The 18,172-nt window shown below is 40.1% G+C and overlaps 1 protein-coding gene and 1 long non-coding RNA gene across 11 annotated transcripts in view; one reads left to right on the forward strand and one right to left on the reverse strand.

The window, feature by feature from the left end:
• Positions 1-18,172, reverse strand: part of LOC140739410 (uncharacterized) — a 972,090-nt gene that overhangs the window by 378,179 nt on the left and 575,739 nt on the right. The gene's annotated exons all lie outside the window — the stretch shown is intronic.
• Positions 1-18,172, forward strand: part of ablim3 (actin binding LIM protein family, member 3) — a 293,274-nt gene that overhangs the window by 146,352 nt on the left and 128,750 nt on the right. For all 10 annotated transcript variants that reach the window (XM_073067675.1, XM_073067684.1, XM_073067677.1 and 7 more), the window contains exon 4: positions 10,353-10,468. In XM_073067675.1, coding sequence (XP_072923776.1) covers positions 10,353-10,468 — 116 coding nt within the window. The remainder of the gene's footprint in view (positions 1-10,352; positions 10,469-18,172) is intronic.

The raw sequence follows: 18,172 nt of genomic DNA on the forward strand, positions 1-18,172 counted from the left end.
TAGGGAACCTTGGTTTGCAAGAGGTATTTAGACTCTGGCTAAGAAATAGAAGGAGGTGCATAGCAGGTATGGGCAGGTAGAAACAATGAGAATACTTGAGGAGTATAAGAACTGCAAGAGAACACTTCAGAAATAAATCATGATGGCTCAAAGAAAACATGAGATCGCTCTAACAGACATGGTGAAGGAGAATCCTAAGTGCTTCTCCAGATGTAATAAAAGCTAAAGTGTAGCAAGTGACAAAATTGCTTCTCAGGAAGATCAGAGTGGTAATCCATGCAAGGAGCCAAGAGAGATGGGGAGATCTTAAATGGATTTTTTCATTTGTATTTACTCAGGAGGCAGACACAGAGTCTATAGAAGTGAGGCAAAGTAGCCGTGAGGTCATGGACCGTGTATAGATTACAGGGGAGGAGGTGTTTGCTGTCTTGAGGCAAATTAGGGTAGGTAAATCACCATGGCTTGACAAGGTGTTCCCTCTGACCCTGTGGGCTGGTGCAGAAATTGTAGGGGCCCTAGCAGAGATATTTAAAACATTATTAACCACATGTCAGGTGCAAGAGGATGGGAGGATAGCTAGCATTGTTCTGTTGCTTAAGAAAGGTTCTAGGAATGAGCCAGGAAATTAAAGGCCGATGAGTCTGATATCAGTAGTGGGAAAGTTATTGGAAGCTATTCTAAAGGATTGCATATATAAGTATTTGTATCGACATGGACTGATTAAGGATAGTCAACATGGTTTAGTGCGAGGTAGGTCAAGTCTAAACAATCTTATAGAGTTTTTCAAGGAAGTTACCAGGAAGGTTGACGAAGGCAAGGCTGTGGAGGTTATCTAAGTGGACTTTAGCATGCCTTTGAGAAGGTCCCACTTGAGAGACTGGTCAAGAAGGTTCATTCGCTTGGTATCCAAGATGAGGTGGTAAATTAAATTAGTCAGTGGCTTCACAGAGATGCCAGACAGTAGATTGTTGCTTCTCAGGCTGGAGGCCTGTGACTAGTGATGTGCTGCAAGGATCGGTGTGAAGTCCATTGTTGATGTCATCTATGTCAATGATCTGGATAATAATGTGGAAAGCTGGATCAGCAAATTTGCAGATGACACCAAGATTGGTGTGCAGTGAACAGTGAGAAAGACTGGATCTGGACCAGCTGGTAAAATGGCAGATGGAATTTAGACAAAATGCTGGTGGAACGCAGCAGGCCAGGCAGTATCTATAGGAAGAAGCACTGTCGACGTTTCAGGCTGAGACCCTTCGTCCTGTCCTGACAAAGGGTCTCGGCCCGAAACGTCAGCAGTGCTTCTTCCTATAGATGCTGCCTGGCCTGCTGCGTTCCACCAGCATTTTGTGTGTGTTGCTTGAATATCCAGCATCTGCAGATTTCCTCGTGTTTGCGAGATGGAATTTAGTGCAGGCAAGTGTGAAGTGTTGAACTTTGGGAGGACCAATCAGGGTAACTCTAAAATAGTGAGCATAGGGCACTGAGGAGTGATGTAGAATAGAGGGATTTGGAAATACAGATCCATAATTCATTGAAAATAGCTTCACACGTAGATTGGAATTCACAAGTAGATAGGCTGTAAAGAGAACTTTGGCACATTGGCCTTCATAAATCAATGTATTGAGTAGAGGAGTTCGGATGTTATATTGAAATTGTATAAGACATTGGTGAGGCCTAATTTAGAGTAGTGTGTGCAGTTTTGGTCACCTACCTATAGGAAAGATGTAAACAAGATCGAAAGAGTACAGAGAGATTTTAGGACCAAAGTTAATGGGAAAGGGTGAATAGGTTAGGATTTCATTCCCTAGAACGTAAAAGATTGAGTGGAGATTTGATACAGGTATTAAAATTATGAGGGGTATAGATAAGCTAATTGCAAGCAGGCTTTTTCCAGTGAGAGTAGGAGAGATTATGGGTTAAGGGTGCAAGCTGAAATGTTTAAGGGGAACACGAGGGAGAACTTCTTCACTCAGTGGGTGGCAATTTTGTGGAACGAGCTGCCAGCAGATATGGTGGATGTGGGATTGATTTCAACACTTAAGAGAAATTGGGATAGACACTCTACATGAGTGGGATGTATATGGAGGGCTATGGTCCTGGAGGAGGTCGATGGGACTAGGGAGATTAATGGTTTGGCACAGACTAGATGGACTGAAGGGCCTGTCTTTGTGAGGCACCAGGGTTCTGAAAGAGTTAGCTGAAGAGGATATGGAGACATCAGAAGTGATCTTTCAAGAATCACAAGATTCTGAAATGGGCTGGAGGACTAGGAAATTGCAAATTGCTCTCTACAGTTCAAGAATGGAGCTCGTGTCAGTACCTCCAGCTGAACTCTGTTTTTTTGTGTGTTTCCCTTAGCTGTCAGTCTGTGGTTTTGTATTGCCATGTGCTCTTGCTTGTTTTCATGCCCCATATGCTCCTCTTCCCGCCCCTGCTCTACTCCGGCCCCTGTATCACCAAGTATCTGCCTCTCACCGGTTTCCTATTATTACCTGCCGCCTGTGTTTCATTGTGGTCTACCTATCATCTGCCTCTCTGTTTATTTCTCAGTGTATTTTAGTCCTGTGTTTTCACCTGTTTTTTTTGCCAGATTGTGCCAGTGAGTTTTTCCTGAACCTTTCCAGCATTCATATCTAAACTCTGTCCTTCTGAGTATCAACTCTGCCTGTTTTCTGATTCTGGTTTTTAGATTTCTCTGGATTTTTTGATCTCTACCCGACCTTTGACGTCAACTTTGTTGCCCCTCTGGATTTGCTACTCAATAAGTATCACAGTGCGCTCAGTACTTGGTCTGTGATTGGGTCCCTGCTTCAGCGTCCTGACAGCTAGGCAGAAGTAAGGAAATTATAGGCCAGTTAGCCTGACCTCTGTGGTTGGGAAGGTGTTGAAGTCGATTCTTAAGGATGAGGTTTTTGAGGTGTTTGGAGGCACATGGTAAAATAAACCAAAGTCAGCATGGTTTCCTTAAGGGAAAATCTTGACTGAAAATCTGTTGGAATTCTTTGAGGATGTAACAAGCAGGACAGACAAAAGAGAGTTGGTGGATGTTGTTTACTTGGATTATCAGAAGGCCTTTGACAACCTATCACACCTGTGGCTGCTAAACAAGATAAGAGCTTGTGTCTTACAGGAGAAATACAAGCATGGATAAAAGATTGGCTGCCTGGCAAGAGACAAAGACTGGGAATAAAGGAGAACTTTTCTGGTTGGCCACCAGTTTACTAGTGGTGTTCCACAGTGGTTGGCGTTGGGACTGCTTGCTGCTTTTCACTTTATATGTCAATGATTTGGAAGATAGAATCGATGGCTTTGTGGCCAAGTTTGAGGACAATACAAAGATATGTGGAGGAGTAGGGAGTGTTAAGAAAGCAGAGTCTACAGAACGATGTAGACAGATAAAGGGAACAGGCAAAGAAGTGGAAGATGGAATACAGTGCCGGGTAGTCTATTGTCATGTACTTTAGTATAAAGAATAAAGGCACAGACTATTTTCTTAATGGGGAGAAAATTCTGAATTCAGAGGTGCAAAGGGACTTGGGAGACCTTGTACAGGATACCCTCAAGGTTAACTTGCAAATTGAGCCGGTGGTAAGGAAGGCGAATGCAACGTTAGCATTTCATTTCAAGAGGACTTGAGCATAAAGGCAAGGATGTAATGCAGAGGTTTTATGCTGCATTAGCCAGATGTATTTGGAGTATTGTGAGCAGATTTGGGCCTGTTATCTAAGAAAGGATGTGCTGGCATTGGAGAGGGTCCAGAGGAGGTTCACAAGAATGATCCGGGGAATGAAAGAGTTAACATAGGAGTTTAATGGCTCTGAGCCTGTATTCACTGGAGTTTGGAAGAATGAGAGTAATCTCATTCAAATCTATTGAATATTGAAAGACCTAGATAGAAGGGTTGTGCAGAGGATGGTCCCTGTGGTGGACAAGTCTAGGACCAGAGGGCACAGTCTCAGAATAGAAGGACGTCTCTTTAGAACAGAGATGAGCGGTAATTTTTTTTTAACCAAAGTTCATTGAATCTGTGGATTTCATTGCTACAGACTGCTGTGGAGACCAAGTCATTGGGTATCTTTAAAGTGGGAGTTGATAGGTTCCTTAGTTAGTAAGAGTGCAAAGGTCATGGGAAGAAAGCAGAAGAATGGAACTGAGAGAGATAATAAATCAGCCATGATGGAATAGCTGAACAGACTTGGTGGGCTGAATGGCCTAATTCTGCTTTGATATATTATGGTCTTATAAATATACAGAATTAAATATAAAGACATGCCTTCTAGAACTTGCAAAGGTTTTAATTATTTGCTCAGAATTTTGGATAAATTTAGTTATAGCTCCAAGGACCATGTCATTTGCACAGTGGTGTGCTTTGCTATAAGGCTGATGATAGAATCAGAATTAGAAACTTGTTTTATCACTGTTTTAGATCAGCAGTACAGTGCAATGACATAAAATTAATATGTTTCTAAATAAATAATGCAAAAAAAATATTGTGGTGCTGGTCATGGAGCATTCAGATATGTGAGGTCAGAGGGAAAGAAGCTATTCTTGAATTCTTGGGTGTATATCTTCAGGTTTCTGTACCTCTCCCCTATGATAGTAGCAAGAAGAGGGCATGTCCCAGATAATGAGGGTTCTTAATGATTGATGTTGCCTTCTTGAGATACCGCCTCTTGAAGATGTCCGTGATGTTGGGATGGCACTGACCATAGTGGAGCTGGAGAGTCTATTACCTTCTGAAGCCTTTTGCAATCCTGTGCATTGGAGCCTCCACATCAGTCAGAATGCTCTCAACTGTGCATCTATAGATACAAACATGCTGGAGGAACTCAGCAGGTCGGTCCGAAATGTTGACTGCTCGTTTCCACAGATGCTGCCCGACCTGCTGAGTTTCTCCAGTGTGTTTGTACGTGTTGATTTGACCACAGCATCTGCAGTGTACTTTTTGTGCATCTATAGAAATATGCAAGGTTACTTGGTGACATACCAAATATCTTCCAACTCCTAACAAAGTATAGCTTGACACAACCTGCGTGAGTTAAGTGTTTAAACAATAATGTCTCCCAGAAAAGAACAACAATAAGTGAATGTATAGCAATCTCAGTGTTAATTATAGGCAGTAACTGATTTATAATAATACATAGATTATATTTACATTGTGAGCAATCTGGGAAAATCTTTGAATAAACCAGATATATCTGCTAAATCTGTCCAGGTTTCCCACTTTGCCCTTTCCGCATGGTACTTGTGATAAGAGCTCAATGGAAAAAAATTGAAGCTGTAAGGTATTGAAATAATTGAATTCCTGAATAACCTCAAGCACAAGCTTGAGCTGTTAAGGTAAGTCAAAGCCACACAATTAATTATAATGCACTTCACCTGCATGTTTTGAAGAGATAGGGCTCTGGTTCTGATGCAGGTGCAGAGGTTGTAAGATATAAGACTTGGAATCATTGAAGTGAGAATGAAAGAAGATGGCAGCTGAGACCCAATTTGACTACATTGGGAACTTGGGTAATTTGTTATTGAAGTTAAGCTCTTCTCCAACAAAGCTGTTCTTCAGGCCAAGCAATGTTGCTGAATTTGAGGGTCTTTACTCGAAATGAAGTCACAACAGAGTGCAAGGAAACAGCTTTATCCTGGAGATGGCAGGATAGCCATGCCACTTTGCCAAATCATCCTGGCATCTTGTAAGATAACTATTTCACTTGATGAGGTGATAGAAAGATTGCAGAATCACTTTAATCCAGCACCTTTGGAGATCATGAAAAGCTAAAAAGTTAGAATCTGACACCAATAGAGAAGAGAACAATGGAGATTTTGTAGTTGTTTTGAAGAGAATATCTCAAAGATATTTATTTGAAACCTTCCCAAATCAAGTAATGTGGATGAGTTTGTATCCAATTTAACAGACAAGGAAATTCAATCTATATTATTAAATACAAAAAATCTAAAAATTGATATGTGAATATGCAACATCAACAGGATGCTTTCCAAAATCACCAAGGAATTCTGATGAGTGCACGATGTAAGTGTTGATGCTGTGCATTATATATATATATAATTTTAATCAGGGAAATGTTCCCACTGCAAAATAAGCAACAAGATGTAAAGTTGTACCCAGGACTGCAGGCTAGAAAAATGTAGGTCACTAAGTTTCATAATGTTAAAGCCGCAATGAAGGCCATAAAGGAGAGACTTCTACAATACTTAGAAACAGAGAGTGAAGCATTAATGCATTGGCAACAGCAGTTGAAAAAGGAGCAATCTCAAATGCAAGGTGAGTGTTACAAATGAAGACATCAATATTGATAATATCACAATAGTAGCTAGCAAAAGTGTCTGTTGGCCTGCCATGAATGATAATCTGGAAGAGATTTCCAAAACGTCCACTATTTGCTATATCTGCAGAAGCAGCCATTGAGAGCCAGATGTGGGAGTGGCTCATTAAGCCATTCCAGCATGTCCACACAGACTACTATAAGAGGAGTGAAGATAACTTCCTGGTACTACTGGAGAGCCCTTCATAATAAACATAATGACTATGGAGTCATGCCTACCACTGATGGCACCACAAAGGGTATGCTACAATATCTCATGTTGAGATCATCTTGGAAATTTGTCCTCAACCTTCGTTATTATATTTTAAAGGTTCTGTGAAATAAAATGGAGTCAGTAATTGCTTTATTATCCAGCCTCAAACTTAGAAACTGGGAAATCAGTGCGTACAGCGAATGAGGCCCTGCAAAGAAAAAGTCATGCAATACAAATAAGATCTCACTGTGAATCATAAACTTGCAGATTTTCTTCTGAGCTGCACTCCATGACACATTCCTACAAAAGTGATGAACCGTGGAAGATTCATGGTGTGTCGGATTCTGCTTCAGCTGAATCTGGAGGGAAAGTGAAAGGAACAGGTGAAGCAAAACTTGATAACATTTCAAATGGAGAAGGTCAGATTGAAGTGCTGAGACTACCCAACTGGCTAGAGTTGAGAAATGAGATATCAGAGTTTGTAGAATGAATAATTTCAAAAATTGTCTCAAGAACAGGAGGGACATTCACAAGGGTTCACTTACACCAATTGATCTCAGCACAAAGGCCCAACAGAGTAGTCAGGGAGGTTTTGAATTTGAAAATACTCTTGATGTGAATGTTGAAGAAGAGTTGATAATAAGAAGGCATCAAGTGAGATATTGAATGAGTCCAGTTACAGAATACAATTCAACTTATCTTCTGCCTCGCAGATCAGCTGAACAGTTATAAAGTTTGAAGAGAACTTATGGATAATCAGATAATTTGGCGTACGTTTAAGCGTTGAACGCATTTCACTATTTTTTCTCCTTTGAAAGAGAAAGCCATTACAATGTCAATGTGACAATACAGCACAATATGTGTGTGCATAATAAAAGAAGAATAATCACACACACCTTCTGGAGCCCTCTATGTTTCCTCACTTCACTCTCTATATTCTGCATGTTACCTCAGTATCAACATGAGCCAACGGGGTGGGGGGGGGGCATGTATAATACATTGTGAAATACGTACTTGGAAGTAATCTAGACAGATGATGTCACAAAATTATATTCAATGGAGCATATCTTAAACATTTAGAATTAAACACAATATATTTGCAAGTTACAAGCTGGAAAGAATTTGGTGTAATCATATTTATTTAGTAAACAAGATTTGGATTAGATCCAATTCAGATTAGGCTGCCCACCACCCCCCCCCCCCCCCCAGTTTAGGATTTAGATCAGCCTCTCCCAAAAAGCTCCTTATGGGTTTCTTATTCATGGCTCTGAGTTGTTTGTCTCATTAAAATGTTTATAGAGGTTAATACCACTGAAAAAGGCAGTATTCTTATAATTCCAGATGATGATTTACTGGATTTCATCATAATTTAATAAGTCTAGTTTTTACAACTTTCTAGTAGGCATGAGAAATATTTTAAAAGGCTGTTCAAATAAGGAATGTAAATCCAAAACATGAAAGGAATTTAAAAGGGAAGTCGAACTGCAGGTAGAGTTTGACCCGTCTACTAACATGTTTCAGCAAACACAACTAATCATAAATTAAAAGACTCAGCTAGAAAAACCATAAATGCAGCTTTTCATTTGGTGCTTAATTTCGCCTGATGATCATATTTAAATAAAATTTCAATTGCAGACTGCATTGATTGCATTTCTAGCCCCAAACTTGAATTCATCTTGTTCAGATCACAGCTTAAGAATATCCAGAATCACTTGAAGCAACAAGTTAGTGCCCATCTCCTATCCCATACTATCAACGATTTATGAGAGGCAACAAAAGTAGAAGGGAAACCACCTACTGACACAAAATTTGTTCCTGAGTTGACTCCTTTTTAAATCTTTTGATGGAGCTTTTGCTAATCAGTCATGTAAATGTAATTGAGATTTTGAGATTCATCTGTAAGTATCTACAGTCATGAGCATCTTTGTGTGCCCAATTCTTCTCTTGGTATTAGTCCTTTTACAAACTTGGCTGCACATGATCACCAAGGCAAACCTTAAAACAGATTGGAAGGAAAATGACATTCAAGAAAAATAGATCTGGAAATTGCTTTGCATGTAAAACATTTAATTTTGCAGGGGATCATATCAAGACAAACATTTCACGGTAACTCAATACATGTAACAGTATTAAACCAATTCCCATTGCAATTCCAGTTTGGGGCAGGGTCATAAACATGTGATCTTCTAATGCACAATGTGTACAGTGAACTGACGTGAAAGTTTCCTGAATCCTAGGCTTCTCCAAAACTGTGACATTACTGCTAAATTGGGAAAGGCAAGATTATTTTGCATAATCTGCTGTTGTTCCATGACCATTTGATACTTTAGGCCATATTTCCAATGAGATTGTGGGTTGATAATGGGCATAGGTGCCACAGGTCCCGTTAGCTAATTTGACTTTGTGCTATCAGAGATCATTATATCTGACCAACAAGGTATTACCTGAGGGATGGATGAGTTCAGGAGAGCTTATTCATCACTATCCAACAGCAGTCCAGGAAGGGATATATCCTTTATATTGCCCTCAGTTTCATGCCTACCCCATCATTTAAAGTGTACATTGTGCAGGAAATGCTTATTGCACTCAAATACCAATTGTTGCACATTAATTAACATCACTGCCAAACAGCAAGCATCCCTTCAGTGAAAATGCATGACAAGATAGAGCACCAGACAACATATGCAGAGAGATACAGTTAACACCTCTTTTTTTTGTTCTAAACTATTAAATGGTAAGTAACAGTTATGTGCTGCAGGAAAGAATTTTTAGCTTGCAGATGACAGAGCTCAAAACTGTTAGGAAAGAAAATATTAAAAATCAAATAAAGAGCAATTCACTTGTGAAATCATAGCACTGACAGGTTTGTAAAATAAGGAGCTCTTAAGGAATTGCTTAAATTGAATTTAAGGAACAGATTACTGTTTGATTGAGTAAATGAGTGGATGAGATAAACATATTCTAAGCCCAGTCTGACTGTTTGATTGTGATAGATAATTCCTTTTCAATGCTTTAAAAGAAGTCTTAATACTAAACAAGATTTTTTTACATTCTGCTTTTGGGTGGTGCTTCCCACGTGAATGTAACTGGCACTGTTTGTTGCCTGTCCCTTATTTGCTCATGAGATAATGGTGGTGAACTGCCTTTTGAAATCAATGCAGCCTTCTGGTGCAGGTACTCCTACAGCACTGCTGAGCCTGCATTTACCCTCAGGATTGGGAAAAGTAAAGTTGATGAACATATTGTACTTTACTCCAATCTAAAGGCTCTTTGGACTGAATGATAAAAGCTAATATATTCAGAGAGTGATTCCTCTGGCAGATAAAAATGGGAAATGGACATGACTGGGAGACATTAAAACAATCTGATGTGGATTCTGTTGTGATGATGTAGATGCGATATGAATGTGTTCTTAAATAAAAGGTTGATTTACAGATACAGATTTATGGCTGGGCAGCCAATTGATAATACATACATCGTATGGTATGAGTGGTATGCTTATCATTATTCCACTTTACTGTCAAATTCTGCATAAGAGACCAACAACCAGATTTCATCAGAGTGAATACTGCTGTAGTTTTCAGTGATCTATGAACAGGATACTTAACATGTTAATTACTCATATACTCAATGAAAAATGCACATGACAAAGTAATTTTTAAAATATTTTGTTAAATAGCACAATATATTTATGGCAAGAGAGTAAGTACCTTCAAATCATTTTGGGATGGAACACTTATGTGAGTATGTGCTTTAAAAGAGTGGCATTCCAGCAAGGATGGACTTCCATTCACTAGTGTTTAATGTCGTTGTTGTAGGAAGCCATTCCCTGTTGGAGACCGTGTTACTTTCAGTGGGAAGGACTGTGTCTGTCAGCAGTGTTCTCATACATTGGTTACAGCCTCTGAGCCAATAAAGATTCATGGACCAAGTCGTAAGTTTATTTTCTCATTTTGGCTTATTTAGTTTCATTTGTAATCTTAGTTTTTTTACGATCTCACTAAACATTTTCCCCTCCTGCATCTAGAAATCTCTCCTGTTACACAGAACCGTTAGTTCAAGAAAGCATTTGGAGCAATATGCTTACTGAGTCTGCCTTGGACTGTAAATTGATTAAAAAATGTGGTTAAAGAAACAAGCATGAAAATATGAATATTTTAAAATGAAAGCAGTTTATAAGAACTAACTATGAATACAGTGCTTCTCCATAGATTGTCTGTCTCTGTGTTGTAATCACTTACAGGAATGTGTTCCAGACTGTTGGGTACTTTCCAAAATTCATGTAGAATCTATATATCAGTCTTTCTGATATTTCCCACTCGTATTCTGCTCATGTTTATTGTGATGAGTACAATGTAACAACACAATGGGGAAAGCATCAGCTCTCAAACAGTACCAGTTACATTTATGTGGTGACATTTGTTCTGCAGGGACCCTTACCTGTCACAGTAACACCGATGGAGTGGAGCCCCATTAGCGAAAAGTAAAAATTAAAGCAGAAACTGCTGAAAATACGCAGCAAATGAAGCAGCATCCTGCCACCCCTTAGTAGTTGAAAGAACTACCTTGGTAGAAGATTAGAAGTGCCCCAATCCCAGCACATTGTGCGCGCGCGCGCGCGCACACACACACACACACACACACACACACACACACACACACACACACACACACACACACACACACACACACACACACACACACACACACACACACACACACACACACACACACACACACACACACACACACATTTTTTTTTTCAAAATTTGGTTGCCCAGCAAATTTTGAATCCCATATGTGCACTGGGTTCAGTAGCCGGTAGCTCTGATTATTATTTTTCTGGAAAATCTCATAAATGACCAAATCCCTTCTCCCTTCTCGATTGCAGCACTTTTTAAATCACTTATGTTTACAATCATAATGATCAGCAAAGAGATAGAAAACTAGGCAACACTTTGTTGCATGCCCAAGATAGCTTCTAGCTGTTTTTATTTTTAAAATAAATCCAATTAGTAGTTTGAATAACATTGAAACTATTAAAGTATGTAGATTCACTAGTTTACTTGTTTAAAGTGCATTTATATAATTATCTTGCTTAAAACAAGAAAACATGGTATAATTTGTGAAGGAAAGACATTGTTATGGTCCTAACAATACGTGAACTGGAATGGAAATTCAGGCAAGGTTATACAAAGTTTTCATTTCCCAAGAGCAACATTGCAATAAATTATAATAACTTATTCTTAGTTTACTTTTAAAGTTCCTGTGTACAGGGAAAAAATGCTGACATTGTTTTCAAATGAAACTTTCAACGCTGATTTTGGCGAGAGGATTTTCCTGCATTCCCTAACAACTGAAACCAAGGAAAGCCCAGTTATGTTCTTGGTCATGTGAAGATCATGCACTGCTAGGGTGTGCTTTGGCCAGGCCAAGATACAGCTGTTGCCATTGTTTCCTCAATCAAGTTTTGTGAGAGAACTATCACACTTTCTCTTCATTGAGATTCCTGTATATTAGATGTATTTTTCATTTTGATCTTTTAAGTGATCAAAGACTGAACTGTTTATGTCCTGGCAACCAGAAAGAAAACATTGCAAGACACGTGCTTTAATACTGGGGCATTTGTTATCCATTTATACAGTTATGCAACTGTTTAAAAACTCCCATGCCAGAAAGAACGATTACAAGTTCAGAGCTTATCTACAAGTTTTGGAAAATCGTCTCCTATTGTATCAATGTACCTTTTCTATTTTCCAATGTGTTAGTCATCCCCTAGCCTGAAATAGAGAGAGAAAGATAACTTGAGGCTTACTTGAGATACTGATTGTATTAAACTTTAGTATCTGTCAAATGTTTGGTTCAGTGAAAGTAGCACCATCTCCTTTAACTTAATTATTTAACTTCCATGTAGGAGAGAGTCTGTCAGTATCTTGACCTGTTGCACTGATTGGAAAGCCAATGTTCCAATTGACTACATCGACAGCTAAAGGATTTATTTGAATATTCTGAGTTGGAATATGTTATGAAAAAATGCTTTCTGGGTACAATCAATAATTCATGTTGGCCATTTAAAGTTATTGAAAAAGATAGTAGTCATTAATAATATTTAATACTTTTGATATATGTGTGAATACAAAATTCCACTACATTTAGAAATACAATTCCTGCCTTTGGGTTTATGGTAATAATAAAAAGTTGGCACACTACCATGAAGCAGTTCTTTCCATTTATTGCTTAAAAACAACACCAAATGGCTCACTTCAAACAAAACTAAAGAGGGTAGTGTTTATCCTCGCTTTATTGCAAAACATTCCCATTTTATGTAGTCATTTGCAATTTCAATTCATATTTTCTAAATGCTTTGTTTTCAAGCAGAACTATAATTAGTTGATTCAAGCTGTAATTTATTCAAAGAAAGATACAAAAAAATCAACTATGTCAGAATAAATTTAAGCAGAATCTTGCTGTTGATGTCTCAATTGTGCGGTGTATATCCCAGTTTTAAAACGTAAGTGGACACTGTTGGGACTTTCTGCAGCACTTAAGATTGTTTGGGTTATAAGGGAAGGGCCAGTAAAAATGAGTTAGGTTTAAGTAGAGCAGCTGTTGTTGGGGTGGGCAACTGAGACATTAGCAAGCAGAGACAGAGGCTAGGGTGAGGTTGCTATCAAGTTTCTTGTTCTTTCTTATTGCATAGTTAGAGCATTGGAACGACAGCCAGTGAAGTGACTTTTCTGTGGAATACAGAAGACAGGGAGGCCTCCAGTCGCCCTAACGACTACACTGGGAAGAAGTGCATCCAGCTGCAGCTTCTTACAGGCCACATGAGGGAACTGGAACTGGAATCAGATCACCGTCAGATCATCCAGGAGCATGAGGAGATGATAGTTCAAAGCTACAGGGAGGTAGTCACATGGAAGTTGCAGGAAGCAGGTAGCAATATGACTGCAAGAAGAGGGGAAAGGAAACAGGTAAATAGTGCAGATTACACCTGTGCCATTTTCCTGTAGGCGGCGCAGCGCACGGCAGCAGTGGCCTTTCGAATCTGGTGCTACTTTAATTTAGAAGCGAGGTGAGCGGGCAGGAGTCCGTGCCAGGAAAAAAGTAAGCCCTAGCCGGTCGGCTCTCCCGTCCATTCTGCTCTCCAATGGACATTAAATTGGACTACATCTTTGGCAAAGAAATACTCGGCAGGAGTACAGAAACAGACGGAATCCCGGACGCCGCCATTCAGCTGATTATTTATGTAACAGATTTTCCCCCAAGCCATCGGACTACCAACCTACTGCCCTCTGCTGTGCCTATTGTTTTGTTTATTATTTATTGTAATGCCTGCACTGTTCTATGTACTTTATGCAGTCCTGGGTAGGTCTGTAGTCTAGTGTAGTTTTTGTGTTGGTTTACGTAGTTCAGTGTAGTATTTGTATTGTTCATGTAGCACCATGGTCCTGAAAAACGTTGTCTTGTTTTTACTGTGTATTGTATCAGCAGTTATGGTCGAAATGACAATAAAAAGTGACTTGACTTGACTTTCCTTAAGTAACAAGTATACCACTTTGGATACCGTTGGGGGGATTACCTACTGGGGGAATCAGCAGTGACCAGTTCTCTGGCACTGAGTCTGACTCTGGGGTTCAGAAGGGAAGGGAGAAGAAGAAGAGAGCTGTAACATTAGGGGATTCTTAATTAGGAAAATAGGCAGGAGGTTCTGTGAACAGAAACAAGATTCGCAGATGGTATATTGTCTCCCACGTGCCAGGGTTAGGGACATCTTGGATTGAGTCCAGAGCATTCCTAGGAGGTAGGATGAGCACCCAGGTGTTATGTCCAAATCAGTACTAACGATATAGGCAGGAAGGGTGATGAGGTCCTGCAAAGTGAGTTCAGGCAAATATCTGTTAAGTTAAAGGACAGGGCTTCCAGGGTGGTTATCTCAGGAATGCTACCAGTGCCATGTGCGAGTGAGGCTAGAAATAGGAAGCTAATGCAGTCTGACACATGGCTAAGGAGATGGTGCAGGAGCTCGGGCTTCAGATTTGCAAATTATTGGGCTCACTTCTAGGGAAGATGAGACCTGTACAAGTGGGACAGTTTGCAGCTGAACTTGCATGGGGACCAATATCCCTGCAGGGATGTTTGCGAGTGCTACACTTGGGTGGTAGTTGCTGAGGTGTTTAAACTAGTTGCAGGGGGTGGGAGCCCCAGTGCCAGGTCAGGTAATGGCTTGGCTTTGGGGAAAGCAGATGTTAAGCTGACATACAAACTCTGAGTTTTGAGCTGCCTCTATTTCAATACAAGGAGTGTTGTAGATCAGACAGATAAGCTTGGATCAGCATGGAATTATGATACTGTAGCTGAAAGTGAGATTTAGTTGCAGGAAGGACGGGGCTGGCAGCTCAATGTTCCAGGGTTCTGTTGCTTAGGGCATGATTAAGGAGGAGGTATTAAAGGACGATGGATGGTTTTACTTGTCATGCAAAATATCATGGTGATGCTCGGACAGGACAGACTGGACTGGAGGGCCCATCTACTGAAGCTGTATGGGTGAAACAGAGGAATTAGAAGGAGATGGCCACATTAATGGGATTATATTATAGACCACCCAATAGTCAGTGAGATACAGAGGAGCAAATTTTTAAGTATTAAGGTTATTGAGGTATTAAGTTAGATAAGTTGCCGGGACGGATAAGATATACCCCAGGCTACTGTGGGAAGCAAGGGAAGAGATTGCTGAGCCTCTGACAATGATCTTTGCATCATCAATAAGGACGGGAAGAGTATCAGAGGATCGAAAGGTTGCATGTGTTGTCTCCTTCTTCAAGAAAGGGAGCAGAGAAAACCCAGGAAATTATAGACTAATGAGTCTTACTTCAGTGGTGGGCAAGTTGTTGGAGAAGATCCTGAGAGGCAGGATTTATGAGCATTTGGAGAGACATAATTTGATTAGGGATAGTCAGCATGGCTTTGTCAAGGGCAGGGCATGCCTGAATTCTTTAAGAATGTAACAAAAACATTGATGAAGGTAGAGCAATGGATGTAGTGTATGTGGAATTCAGTAAGGCATCTGATAAGGTTCCTCATGTAAGGCTCATTGAGAAAGTAATGAGGCATGGGATCTGAGAAGACCTTGCTTTGTGGATCCAGAATTGGCTTGCTCTCAGAAGGCAAAGGGTGGTTTAGATGGTTTATATTCTGCATGGAGGACAGTGACCAGGTATCTGTTCTGGGACCCCTGATATGCATGATGTTTATAAATGACCTGGATGAGGAAGTCGAAGGGTGGATTAGTAAGTTTACCGATGACACAAAGTTAGGGGTGTTGTGGATAATGTGGAGGGTTGTCAGGCAATACAGTGGGGCATCAGTAGGATGCAAAACTCGGTTGCAAAGTGGCAGATGGAGTTCAATCCAGCTAAGTGTGAAGTGGTTCATTTCAGTAGGTCAAATTTGAAGACAGGATATAATATTAATGGTATGACTCTTGGCAGTGTGGAAGATCAGTGAGATCTTGGGGCCCATGTCCTTGGGACTCTCAAAGCTGCTGTGCAGGTTGACAGTGTTGTTAAGAAGGTGTATGGTGTGTTGGCCTTCATCAGCCGTGTGATTGAGTTGAAGAGCCATGAGGTAATGTTAAAGCTATATAAGACCTTAATTAGACCCCACTTGGAGTGTACTGTGTTCAGTTCTGGTCACCTCACTACAGGAAGGTTGTGGATACTATAGAGAGAGTGCAGAGGAGATTTACAAGGATGTTGCCTGGATTGGAGAGCATGCCTTAAGAAAATAGGTTGAGTGAACTTGGCCTTTTCCCCTTGGGGTGACGGAGGATGAGAGGTGACCTGATAGAGGTGTATAAGATGATGAGAGGCATTGATTGTGTGGATAACCAGAGGCATTTTCCCAGGACTGAAGTGGATAACACAATGGGACATAGTTTTAAGGTACTTGGAAGTAGCTACAGGAAAGGTGTCAAAAGTAAGTTTTCACACAGAAAGTGCTGGGTGCATGGAACGCACTCCTTGACAGATTGGTGAGAAAGTCAGTGAGAAATGGGTTGGGATCAGAGAGGGGATCAGACATTGAAAAGGTCATGGGAATTCAGTAGATTGGGATTGTAGAGATGAAAGTGTGAAGAGGGTAGAGAAAAGCAGAAGGGATAGAATTTGCAAGGGACAGAGAATGATACTCAGAAGGGAAGAGGATTGGGGAGTTGGGGATAAGATTGGGCTCAGGGATTTGGGGGTGAGATGGTGATTTCAGTGCGTTAGGTCAAGGTGTCATTCAGATAGGTGATTGTGGTCAATCACCTGATGATTTCAGTGTCTGAGGACATCAGCTACATTGTTGAGAGGTTATTAACGAAAACACTTGAAGGGAAGGGGACATCTTGTTTTCCTCCTTTAATGAATTAACGCTGTCTCCAGTAAAGGCTTGATGAGGTACACACTGCCCAGCAGCTTGCTCTGTGAAGAGTAGTTCTGTGAAAGGGACACGACACCAGAAGGAATGTTGCATATTACGTAATCGCACTGACAGCTTCAAAGTCATGACCGTGGAGAACTACAAATAAGAATCTGGAAGTGAACTAACAGTTGCATTGCTGGTCACAGATGATCATTGTTTTTTTTTTAGTAAGATTCTAGTGTGTAACACACATGATAGAATTTATTAGCTGATCAACCATTGTAAACAAGGTAAATCAGCCATGATTATATTGAATGGAGGGGAAGGCTGAGGGCCCTGGTAGACAATTTCGGCTCCTGTTCTCTTGTTTTCTTGTGTTATTGTGACCGTTCTTCCTCAAGCAGAAAAGATTAAAGGAATATTCAGTGCATGTATTCAAAATCCGAAATGGCTTTGTTACAGTAAAGAAGGAAAAGCTGTTTCCAGTGGACGAAGAATTGATAACCAGAGGAAACAAATTCAGAGTAATTAGCAGCAAAACAATCAAAGGCAACATAAGGAAACGTTTTCCTTTGCAGCAAGTTGAAATGCACTGCTTGAAGAGGGGCAAACACAAATTCAAAGATAACTTTGAAAAGTCTTTTTGGATTAAGTGTTGAAAAGAAAACATTTACAGGGAAGGGGGAACAAGCAGGGAACTGGAACCAATTAGATGGCTCTACCATAAAGCTAGCATCAGCCCAAATGATCTCATTCTGTTCTGCATTGTTCATTCTAATGATTCTATGAATGTCCATCTTGGACTACCAAAACAAATATGTTGAGCCTGAGCTAACTCTTCTTTTATTATTCTTTACAATAATATCATATAATATTATACTATAACATAAGACAACGGTAATTTAAAGTAATAATTTCATCAATGATAATGTAAATTATCACTGATAATGATCCCCAACTCTTTCTGCACTACATTGACAACTCCATTAGTTCTGCTTCATTCACCCATGCTGAGCTCAGTAATTTCATCAACTTTGCCTCCAACTTCCACCCTGCCCTTAAATTCACCTCATCCATTTCTGACTCCTCTCTCCTCTTTATCAATTTCTCTGTCTCCGTCTCTGGAGACAAACTGTATGCTGATATCTTGTATAAACCTGGAGACCCTCACAGCTATCTTGACTACACTTCTTCCCACCCTGTCACCAGTTAAAATGCCATTCCTTGTTCT

Source organism: Hemitrygon akajei, chromosome 15 (genome assembly GCF_048418815.1).
Source record: "Hemitrygon akajei chromosome 15, sHemAka1.3, whole genome shotgun sequence".
In the NCBI taxonomy this organism is placed as follows: Eukaryota; Metazoa; Chordata; class Chondrichthyes; order Myliobatiformes; family Dasyatidae; genus Hemitrygon; species Hemitrygon akajei.